Below are 12,523 nucleotides of genomic sequence, written 5' to 3' on the forward strand. Positions count from 1 at the left end.
AAACATGCAGTAGTATCATGAAGCTAACACACTCTGAGATTATCTCCTGCTATATATTTGCCAACATATCTTATACCACCAGACATATTTTAAAAGCTTGTAAATTCCACTAATTAAAAATGATGCAAGCAAGTTGTGAAAGCAGGATTGGTAGCAGGAGGGGAGAAGAAATCAGTGTCACGCTGAGTCAGGACTCCCTAAAGTTTCTGCTTCCTTTACTGCATTGCACTATTCTACATATTTAAAAGCAAATGAGCTCGATGTTTCTGTAATTTTTTTTTTATTTTTTTTTTATTTTTTTTTTTTTTTTTGCTTAAAATAAGGAAAGATGCAGACGTTCGTTCCAGCCACTTTATTGTGATGTATAGCTAACAACATGTCAGGTCCAGTCAGTTGCTATTTGACATACCAAACATACAGAAACAGTGAAGCAGGCTCAAGACTCTCCCCTGTTCTAGAGAACAGAGGAACTCGACGGTAACCTGCAAAAGCAATAATTCTTGTTAAAACAATCAAAGCAAATTAACCAGTAATGGCCACAACAGTGCTACTGAGAAAGAGGCAGTTTTGCTGAGCTTACATAAAAACAAGACTCTATGGTTATATTTTCATTCTGGCTATTAACTTTCCACAAAAAATTAAACATTTGCAATTTTTATTCTGACGTCCAGTGTTCAGTGTCCCAACCCTGAGCACACAGTTCATGCTTCACCTCCCTCTGAGTACAGCATCCTCCAAAACTAACCACCACCCTCTTGCCTCAAGAAAAGCCTGATTTCTAGGCAAACCTCAGATGGTGCTGGAAAAGGAAGCATATGGAGGGCACAGTATAAACCACCAAGAAAGAGGACTCTGCAACTTGACAGCAGCCCTGGAAAGAGCTGGAAAACAAATCTCTGACTTTTGGTCTCTTTTCTTCAGGCAAGGAAAATAATCACTGCTTCTCCTATTGGTCTGATCCTGAGCCTTAATTTCTTTTGGTATCATGACTGCTCTTCATTGAAACAGAATAACTATGATCCAGGTAAAGAAACACTTATACAGGCCAAAGTTGTCTAATTAGCCTCTAGCAAGCCCACATCCTCACCCCATCTTCCACATGAAAACACATTTCTGTAAACACCCTGAAAGAAAATGAGTATGATATATAAAATTATGTCTTATTTCTGTGGATAGAGGAATTTGGTATGTCAAAATGTGACTTTGACAAAGGCAAGTTATATTTAATGTTAAAACATGATCAACTTACTTTTAAGAAAATTACCTTTGCCCATGCATAGAACTGGTAAAGTATATTGCCCGAGAAATTCATTTCCTGCTATTAAACCTGAATTTTCAACAACAAAACGCAACAAAGCCAATTCTGGTACTTGTATAATAAATGTGAAGGTTTCATTCCATCTTGGACTAAAGGCTGAAATATAAATGAGTTGGTAAAAAATTATAGACCATCTCTAGGGAAAAAATAAGCAATGATTGCTCTACAACTTTTTTCAAAATTTTCATGACAGTAATAATAATGGCTTGTGATTTAGAGCACTTAAAATTTTAATGCCTTCAATGAGAGGAATAAGCTATAATAATAAACAATATCAAGTGTTTATCATGATTAAGCAATGTTCTATATAATCTTTGTTTCTCACAATGACCTCATCAAGATTGTTACTATCCTCATCTACAGATAAAAAAACTGAGGGACAAAGATGTTACACAGTTTCCTAGGCTTCCTAATGCATAGCCCTGAAGCAGCAAAGCAGAAATTCTAACTTCAGAGCAGAAATGTTTAATCATTATGCAACGTATGTGATATGCTTGGACATTCCCTTAACAAAGAAATTAAGACGAGGAAGTTAAGCAATATCATTTTCAATACCAGGTCTTGTTACAGGAAAAGTTCTAGAAATAGTTTTTGGACTAAAAACTAAATAATTAAATATACTCTCTATTCAATAAAGAATCAAAAGTTTGGAAAGAAATAATATATATGGTTTTCAGGTACAAAGGCCATGCTACACACTTATACCAATAACTTTTGTTCTTTTGCGAAGCCTCAATGAACTCACAAGTAATTTTACTAATGTCTGTGTTTTCTATGGTGCATCTTTGGTTACAAGGGCACGTTACCAAATGGCTATCCATGATGCCCATGCCCATGGAAACAGTGACCTAATTGGCTCATGCTAGAATAACCACCACATTACTTTAACCTAAGATGAGAAATAAATCCACGGGGTACACAGACGGATTTACAATCAAATTTTTATAGATACTGCAGAACATCTAGAGGAAATTCTTATACTGATTTGCCCTCCTCTCATTTACTTCATTACAAATCACCATTTCTGCCTCTCTTCCTTCCTCATTATCTATGTATCGTTGTATACTATCTTTGTTTCTGCCTCTGTCTCGCACATGTATTATAGAAGAAGGTCATAAGAGTGAAATCTGATAGTGATGAATATAGTTTTCCAGACATGACCACAACTGAAGAATTACTTTTACACTTTATCCAAACATGAACCTTTTCCTCCAAGACTTTTATCTTTAATTATATTACCATTGTCTTCATAGCTAAGCCTTCTAAGCGTTTCCTTATCCACCTACATAAACACTTACTTCTGCCCAGTGTTGCTCACACACACCTGCTTTTCTTTTTCTAACACCACAGCCTTTTGTGCCACCTGACTCCTACATCCTTTAACCACTGAAGTCATTTCCTGACTATTTTGCATTTTTTCATTTCCCTCTCGTACTTACTACCTTATCTGCAGAAATAAACCTATAAAAGCACAGCTCTGCTGTAATGTTATATCCCTGTTTAAAAGTCTTAATTTTGTCCATTTTCTAAAGGAAATAGTGTCCTGAAGAGTTTGGCATGGCTTCCAAAATTTCCTGTAACTTTCCCAAGACAACGGTCTTTCTCATTTTGAATTTCACTAGTCTTTCATAAGCACCTGGTATTACAGCTACATTGAGCTTCTTGGCTTTCCCTTAACATGTTTGCATTGTTTTAAATCCCATAATATTCTTCCTGCTTAAATGCTACTGTCTCAATCTGTGCAAAAATTCTATACATTTTTCAAGAACCACCAACCAACGTGCCCTATCAACTACAATCTTTGTATGTTCCTTTAAACACTGGTGCCTTTTATCATTATAGTCTCACCTGTATCTCATCTCTCACACTGAATAATAAAGTACCTATAGTGAGATGAATTGAGATATACATAATAAAACATTTAGTAAATAGAAACTTAAGTTTTTGATGCTTTCTAATGCGTAAGACTTTTACATAGCAAGAAGTCAGTTTTGATGAACCAAAGTGAACTTCTATGGAGAAACTGCCATAAAACCCAAGGATATAATCAAAATTCTAAATGCACATTAATTAGCACGAGATGCATTGAATAAATTAAGGTTCTTTGCATTTTGCTAAGAAAAGTCAAATAGAGGACAACAGGAAACAGATGACTCAGCTTTCTGACACAGCAGTGACTATTTCTTGACACTGCCACTGGAATGAATGTGACTTCAATTCCAAAGAGTGCCAAATTAGACAGTAATTCATCACCAATACTCCTTTCCATGGATAACATGAAATGAAGCAAACACAGCCTTCCAAATCCTTTTCTATGTCTTTTGCATTAGAGGCTCTCCTGGAGGAAAATTTGGGAGAGTGAAAGGAAGCAGATTGGGAACATGTTTAGAAGTTATCATCTAGGAAAAAAAAAAAAAGACTAATAAGACTTCCACTGGCTCTTTGGCCAGTGCTAGTTAGGCAAGAGCTTATCTCCAGATTCTGAAATGCAGTCCACTCTGAGCTGGCCATATCCTTTCAAAGAGGATTTCCAGACTCAAGGATCAGTTCCAAGGTCTCCTCTAAGGTGTACCTGACGAGGTAAACCTACCTTTTGCTGTGTTTCCTTAGAGATTTTAGCTTCACAGGAAAAATGGCAATGCCAATATTGTACTACATAAAATTTCATAGCCTGCTGGAATGCTGAAAATCTTACTAAAGTCATTTCCTTTGATTTTACATTTCCTCTTTGGCAAAAAGGACAAAACTAAAAATCCAATATTAGTAAGCTTCTATGAGATCCTTAGCCTGAGTCAAGCCACACACCTTTGATCTAAAATAATTCAAATAATGAGATAGAAATGTGTAACATGCCACGTCAGAACAATCATGAGTGTTTGTTTAAGTCAAAGGCTAGTAGCTAAGTAAATTTGCTGCTGTCAAAATGCCTCTATGCAAAATCAGAGAAAACCTAAAAAGGAGGTAAAAGGAAAAACTAATGACTTTGTAGGTCTGATAAACTTGTATCTGTAATCTGAAAATATACCTAGATGATCTCATCATTATCAGACTGTTTTTGCTGCAGGTAATTTTGTCAGTCTTGAACATAATGCAAAACTATTGCTTTATGAATAATAAATGTGCATAAAGATTCTATTAATATGTAACTTATAAGCTTTCCAACAGAAAGTGTAATAAAAGTTTTATAAGATATATTAGGAGCTCACCGTTTTTCTTAATTACACGACTCTGCCGTTTCGTACAATCATTTGGAACACCAAAAACTTCTAAAACCACTAGCGTGTCTAGTTTGTTAGATGAGGAGCTACTAAGAGGCAGCTGGATACCACTGATGAGCTGCACAAATATAGATGGTGCAAGAACTTAGCAGAGCATTAAAATGCATCACTATTTAATTGCAAAATAAAGCTATATATTCCAAAAATTAGACTCTTTAAGTTCCTACAAATAGGAAGCTGAAAAATAATACCAATTTAAACATTTTACCTACAGACATCAGAAAGTAAATGTCAAGAACATGTCTAAATCATTTCATTTTACTGAAAAGTGCTTGTAAAGAAATCCACAGTATCTAAAATTGATGATTCATTATCATATTTTTATTTTTAAAACATTTGTGAGAGTCATTTTTACTATAATTCAGGCTGATAAACTCTGATAACATGCACTATTTTTATATTTACATTATGTACACTAAAATATTGACAGAAATATGAATATAACTTCTCAAATATAAAAAATGTACCATATAGTTTTCATAATATTTTGATGCCATTTGTATTTCAATGGTTTATGAAAATTTGCGTTATCCATTCCTACATCTATCACCATGACACATAGTCTGAATGTGAAAAAATCAATTATATATTTATTACAGATTAGTTATCAAAAGAATGTTTATCAAAATAATAAACCTAATTATTGAAGCAAAAATTTGTTCTTTTAAAAGCAAAGTGAGGGGGATGGGGTTTAGCTCAGCAGCATAAGCGCCTGCCTTGAAAGCAGACAGTCGTGAGTTCGACCCCCGATACCGATAAAAAGGAAAAAGAAAACAAAAAACAAAAAACAAAAAGCAAAGTGATCACATAAAAGGTGTGCTATATACTAATTTAGAGTAAGAAATGAAAGTTATAAGCCTAAAACTATAGAAACTGAGACATAATTTTAACTTCTGGAGATTATATAAAAGGGCACAAAATAGTAATCAAATTTAGTAAAAAGAAAAGAGAGAGAAGGAGAAATGGAGAGGAGAAGGTAGAAATAGAGGCAGGGAAGAAAATGAGAAGAAAAGAACAGAAAAGTAAGGGAATAACTGGCAATAAGTAATTTTTCCTTTCTGAAATTCAGACACTGGCTAGAAATCAGTGACTGTAAAAATTTATTTTTTTACTTACTAGCACATGTATGCAACACGTAATTACTACATTCGTTGAGAGGTTGGTACATGTATATAACACACCTTAATTCTTTTTACTCCTCCTTCTCTTCCCTTCCACTCTATTCCTTCACTTTTATATTCAATTAGCACCAATAAATCAGCAGAGTTAGACAGAAGAATATTTAAAAAGAAAACTAATTATATACATTTAGTATATTAATCCTAAATATCAGCGTACACCAGCTACTATCAATTCTGCATATAACTGAGCATTCCAAACAGGATAAGTTAAGCTTGGTTAAATTTTGATGTCTTTCTGGCCAAGAAGAAGAAGAAGGAAAAGAAGAAGGAGGAGGAGGAGGAGGAAGAGGAAGAGGAGGAGGAGAAGGAGAATAAATAAAAAAGGGAAAGAGAAGAAGGTGGAGGAGGAAGAGGAAGAAGATGAGGATGAAGATGAAGGTAGAGGTGAAGAAGAAAAAGAGAAGCAAAAGGAGAAGAAGAGGGAGGGGAGAATAGGAAGAGGAAGAGGAAGAAGCAGAAGGAAGAGAGGAAGAACTTTAATTTTTAAAAAGCTGAACATGAGAACAGAAAGAGAATTTAGAGAATATTTGTCAAATAATTTGCCAGTTCTAATTTACAAACCCTCTGCCAGAACCACTGTGTGGGAAGGAATATCAAACAGAAAGCCCAGTGGCCAATCAGAGTAGCTTTCCTTTCATCCCTTACACGTGAGATTCAAAATTTAGAAAATTGTTCCATAGTTTTATAAGCTTGAGAACAACTGACTAAACCAAACTCAGTTTTCAAATGACAAAGAGGAAAAACAAAAAAGTGCTGAATGCCTTCGTCAGGGACATAAGAAAGCTAATAGTGGAATTAGATTCTCTGGTTCCCAAATTAAACACTTAAAAATTGTTGCAAGTAGTAAAGTAATCACAAAGGTCCTTAGAATAGTCAAGAGAGAAAGAACCGCATGGCCACACAGCAGCAGCTCCTTGGGAAGACCACTTAGCGCACCTGTTTCACTCCATATCGTTTATGCCTCCATGTGAGACTCCCCAGAATAAATCACGGGGCGTTTGTAAGTACCTGTGTGCAGCTACCTTCCAAATTCCCTTTCTAATGCAGGAACACCTTTGATCTCTATTCACCTTGACCTACTATATCACCTTGACCTATATCACCTCTATATCACCTTGACCTACTATTCTAAAGAAATCATTCATTCTATTAATCTACATGTACAGAGCATGTATTTTGTTAGTCTCTATTAATAAAGATTGAACAAAACTCATTTCTTATCCTTAAAGAACCCCAGATAAGTGGAGAATAAGGACCAATGACAAGGAAGTAGGTGATTCCAATGTAATGTGATAAGTGATTACAATACAGTGTGATATAATCTGTGTGCTGGTTGTCATGGAAAAACAGGAAAGCTACAAAAACTAGCACAACCATCCCAGCTAAGGAATAAACTTCCAATAATATGAAATTCCTAGGTCTTGAAAAATGAGTCAGACTGCAATAAACAGATGAAATATGGAAGAAAATTTCCATTAGAAGAAAAGGCAGATGGAATCCATGAAGGTGAACCAAAAGTCTGGGGAAAATCTTCATGCCATATAGGTTGGGATTAAGGCTAGAAGTGGTGAAATGTAGACAGGGAGCAGGCAGAAATACATACTAGGTATACACAACAAAATCAGCATACGGCAAATACATACTAGGTATACACAATAAAATCAGCATACGGCAAATACATACTAGGTATACACAATAAAATCAGCATACGGCAAATACATACCAGGTATACACAATAAAATCAGCATACGGCAAATACATACCAGGTATACACAATAAAATCAGCATACGGCAAATACATACTAGGTATACACAATAAAATCAGCATACGGCAAATACATACCAGGTATACACAATAAAATCAGCATACGGCAAATACATACTAGGTATACACAATAAAATCAGCATAAGGCAAATACATACTAGGTATACACAATAAAATCAACACTTCTGGTCAGCCTAAGAAGGAAGGACCAAGAGCAATAAGACAGGGTGCCTGAAAATCGCTGAGAGGCCAAAAGGGAGAGTTTAGTGACAGATAGCAAAGTTATGAAACAGGACAGCAGAAGAGGAGGTCAGACGGAGACAATGAATAAAGAAGCCACATGGGAGAAGAATCTGCAGAATTCAAGGATGAATTGGAAATAAGAAGTGAGAGGGACACATGAGACCGGAATTACTACCAGGTTTCTTCTCTGGGCTGATTGGACGCAGGGTGCCATTAACTGACTTGTAAAAACAACACAACAGAAGTGGATTTGACTAAGAAAGGATGTTCAGATTTTCACTTTGTGAATCTGACAGAGTGGTGATTAAATAGGAGGAATGCTAAGCAAACAATGAAAAATGAAGCCAGATTAAAGATTTGACCATTGGGGACTTCCGGGAGAACATGGCGGACAGATAACAGCAACTACCGGAGGCTCTCTGAAAAACTAGGCTCAGAAGCCAGGTATGGTGCAGACTAAAGAGACATAAGCAGGTGGAGTTATGCTCTGCTGACTCAGGAACGAACTCGGCTGAGAGAAACCAACTTGGAATGCAGTCCTGGTGCTAAAACAGGAACAGAAAAGTCTCGCTGCTGAGGCTGGACCCTGCGCCATTGGAAGCCGCGATTTGGGTTTTCCGCCGTGCGGCGGCTGGCTGCCTCTACATCGGCTGGGCAAGGAGAGAGACGCGCGGAAACTCTAAGAACGGGAGTCTGCGAACGGAGTCGAAAACAGGACGGGCAGGGAGGCATGTCCTGACTTGTGGCGAGGTGAGTGAGAGAAACTGACACTCCACCACAGTTTGACTCCAGCGGACTTTCTGGGCCCGAGCAGTCCTGCGGGAGCAGGGCGCAGTGGGGACTCCAGCCACACATTCCCCTCTCGGGCGGGATTGGTGAAAAATGCCTGGCCTGTGTGACGCTGCCGGCGGACCCCGTAGGCTGGCCCAACCCAGTTCGCAGGGCCTGACGGAGGCTGGGAGGGGCGGGCCCCGCGTAGGCTGCCTGGTGTGCAGCGGTGAGTGGGAACACCTAACCTGCGCAATTCGATCAGGCTGTGGCTGACAGGGAGAGAAGCTGGGCCTCTCATATAAGCTTGCATATATAAGGAACAGAGAATATGGGAAGAGGCAGCAACAAGAAAGGCTCCTCGGCCCCCAATTCTGAGAAACAGGCAATAGCGGACACCGCACCAATACACATAAAGCACCATATAGAGAGCCTCATAGACCAATTCAGGAATGAAGTTATCAACGACCTGAAGTTAGAAGTATGCAAAATAGTCAGAGAAATGCTAAGCCCCACCCAAGAAAAAACAGATGGTGGAATGGAAGAACAGAAAAAGAGGGGAGAATTGTTTGATGGAGAAAACAGGGAAAGCATAGAATACGTGAAGCAGGTTCAAAGGGACTACCAAGAAACTAAGAAGTCTACCGAAGACTGGCATAACAGCTTAAAAGAAACTAAGGACAGACTATCTGAACTGGAGGGCAGAATTGTAATATGGGAGAATGAAATGAAAAACTTCTTAAAAACAGCAAAGAAACAAACAGCAATAATACAAAGACAAGAAGATGATAAGAGGATCCATAACTTAAGGATTAAGAACATAAAAGAAGAAGTAGGGACACAAACAAATGAACTACAAAAGCTACTCACAGAAATAATCCAGGAGAATTTTCCTAATTTAGCAAAAAGTAAAGATACTCAGATGTATGAGGCATACAGGACCCCAGCTACCTACAACCCAAACAGAGCAACACCCAGGCATATAATAATAAAAATTCCAGAAATTCAATACAAGAACAGAATATTAAAAGCTGTCAGAGACAAGAAACAGACCACTTACAAGGGAACACCCATCAGAATTACAGCAGATTTCTCTGCACAAACCATCAAATCACGAAGAGCGTGGGGGGAAATAATTCAAGCTTTGAAAGATAATAATCTCCAGCCAAGATGGAGATATCCTGCACAACTGTCCCTGGAAATTGATGGGAAAACAAGGTGCTTCCAGGATAAAGAGGAACTGGGGGAATTTGCAACCACCAATTCAACTCTACAGAGAGTATTGCAGGATATTCTAAAAAAAGAAAAATACAAAGAATCCAGAAATAGTGGAGGCCACGACTAATGGAGCAGAGAACAAAGTGAAGAAGACAAACTGACAGCTACTGACAGAATAAGAGCTCAACAGAAATGAGGCAGAGAAGATTGGATGATAGGAACAGCTATTTTGGAGAAAATGACATCTTAATAGGTAATACTGATTTAGTATCATCTTGTTTTGAAGTCTCATCTAGCTTTTGTCCTTCTGTCTCCAATGGTCTAAATAGGTTGTATCTTACTGGATTTTATTATGTATGATAGTATAAGCAAAAACCTTTTAAAGACAAGGAGATTATACAGAAACCATTATTCATTTTCTGTTAGTCGATTCTAAATACTCTGTAATGCTGTCATTCTCTTAAGTGGTTTTACATTGTTTTGATATACTTAATGCTACAGTATACGAAGTTGTACTCAAGGATTTCAAGGAAAGAGACAATATGGTAACTACTTTTAGGTCAGGATTATCTGGTGGTGAAACACTATTCTGCTTAAATGGTTATGTTTTGATCTGTGCTGTTTCGTTGTTATGCCCTCTTTTATCTTAATCTCCACTCCATTATTTACTTTTTTAATACTTTTTAAAAAATTTTTATCCTTTTAATTGAAGGAAAAAAATAGCAGGATATATTATAGTAACCCACTTTGACTTTCCATTACCTCGATTTAAAGCCCTGTATTACTCTCACCATCTGGTTTTTAACTGATGTTCCCCTATTCTGTTTTGCTGGATAGTATCAGGTTCGAAAATTTAGGCATCAGCTGTGAAGATAATGAGATTCATTATAACGCCCATTCTCGTTGACTTTTATCTACTTTTGAAGACCTACAATGTCCCCAATCGTTTGGCTTTGTGGGTTTTGTTCTTTACTGTTTTGTTCAATTGTATTATAACTAATGGTATAGGCAATTCTATTAGAGATAGCGGGAGGCATTATGGTAACCATTGTTGATCACCTTGTATTATGTTTTCACATTATCTATTATGTCCACCCTTTTGACTTGACCGATTCTGTTCTGTTATGTCACATTTGGTTTTACTCTCTTCCAAAAAAGTAATAAGAACCATGAGAGCAATGAAACCCAAAATGTGTAATAGTCATTGTACAAAAGAGAGGAAAAGAAAGTGCTCTAAACTATATAACTGCATGTATATTTAAGTGTATAAGATAGAATATGATATCACAGAGATTTATTGGATCATTGAACAGAACTGTTTGCAGTATCATTGATGGAATGTCCACTTTACAAGCTTTAATTTTGTGACTTGAACAATTATTTCTAAGGTGACAGTATATAATCCATTAACTAGTGATTTCCTACTGTTCATTTTTTTTTTTGCAAATCTGTATAACTTGTACCCTTTCTCTGCTTTTTTTTTTCTTTTCTCCTTAAATAAAATTAAAAAAAAAAAAAAAAGATTTGACCATTGTTGGTGCTAAGCTAGGAATGTTGGTATAAAAGAATCACAGGAAAATATCTTAGTTCGAATGGGACATTAGGTTAAAGCACTAGTTAACAAAAATAATTTAGGAGCAGCTAAAGAAAGAAGAACCTACCAACGCCAGTGAGACAGAATCACTTGGGGGTAGGAAATGAAGAGCGGGCACAGGCCAGTTCCAGCAGCACAGAGGGAGATTAGGACAGAATGAGAAGGGACCTCACAGGCAGCCAATTCATGTCTTGTTTTCAACTAGATCAACTGTTTTAAAAAATAGAAAGGAACAATGTCAACCTTATAAGACCATTATAAAGTGATCTCAATGTTCAATGCTTTGCCAGGTCCTAAAAAAAGAATCAACAAATCAGTCTTTTGCCTTTCCCCACTGAGATACCATTTTGTATCTCTCCACTATTAAGTATCATATTTTAATGGCAAAAAAAATCATTAACAGCCAGGAAAAAAGGCACTGTTTGTTTGTTGCCAGGTCCAGCCTCATTTCAATCCCATCCTTCTTTGCTTCACTCTCTTCCAGTGTTCATTTCTGGAAAAGAGCTCTCAAATCTCTAATGTCCCAGCTTGATAAAAGCTGGGGCCTGAAGTAGGTGATGAGTGGTCTCTCTTGCCCTTGAATGTTGAGATTGTGGAGTTGAGGTAGGAGGGGCACGGTGGGAGAAGCGCACTCCAGAACCCCCTGGGCGTCCTTCGCTCTGCCAGCCAGCTGAGGATGATCGGTACCCTCTCAGCAGCCAGCGAATCACAGCAGAGCTGCCCTAGAGAATGGCATGAGACACAACAAACCAATGACTATATGCACTTAATTCCAGAACAGGTTCCAAGATGGTCACATGGTATTAGGAAGAACTGTCTAAATACAAGAGGAAACAGAAAGACTGTAGCTACCTGATTTATTTGCAAATAACACAAACAGTTACAGAAGCTCACAATTAAATGGGGAGAAAATGAAGCCAGACATTTTCAAAAGACTCAGTGACATATTAGACAGTAAATATAGCACTTAGGCTATGGAAGAATCAGAAGGAGGTTTTGAAAAATCTGTGCTAATGGAAGCAATAAATTTTGAACAACTGCTTTTGCTTTCAATGAAATTATACAGTTTATAATAAAAAAAGGAGAAAAAAGAAGAGTAAGACAGGAGTATCAGAACAGTTATTGGAGAGGATTCAGATGGAAATGAAAAGGACGTGT

The 12,523-nt window shown here is 37.2% G+C and overlaps 1 protein-coding gene across 1 annotated transcript in view; it reads right to left on the bottom strand.

Moving 5' to 3' along the window:
- Positions 1–396: 396 nt before the first annotated feature.
- Positions 397–12,523, bottom strand: part of Plcz1 (phospholipase C zeta 1) — a 44,216-nt gene continuing 32,089 nt past the window's right edge. Inside the window, exons 11-13 of the mRNA XM_063238294.1 lie at positions 4,525–4,654; positions 1,265–1,414; positions 397–482 (exon numbers count right to left, since the gene is read on the bottom strand). Of these exons, the coding sequence (XP_063094364.1) occupies positions 397–482; positions 1,265–1,414; positions 4,525–4,654 (366 nt within the window). The remainder of the gene's footprint in view (positions 483–1,264; positions 1,415–4,524; positions 4,655–12,523) is intronic.

The sequence above is a fragment of the Cavia porcellus genome, unplaced genomic scaffold, assembly GCF_034190915.1.
Source record: "Cavia porcellus strain 051 isolate PalLab524CR breed Dunkin Hartley unplaced genomic scaffold, mCavPor4.1 scaffold_27, whole genome shotgun sequence".
In the NCBI taxonomy this organism is placed as follows: Eukaryota; Metazoa; Chordata; class Mammalia; order Rodentia; family Caviidae; genus Cavia; species Cavia porcellus.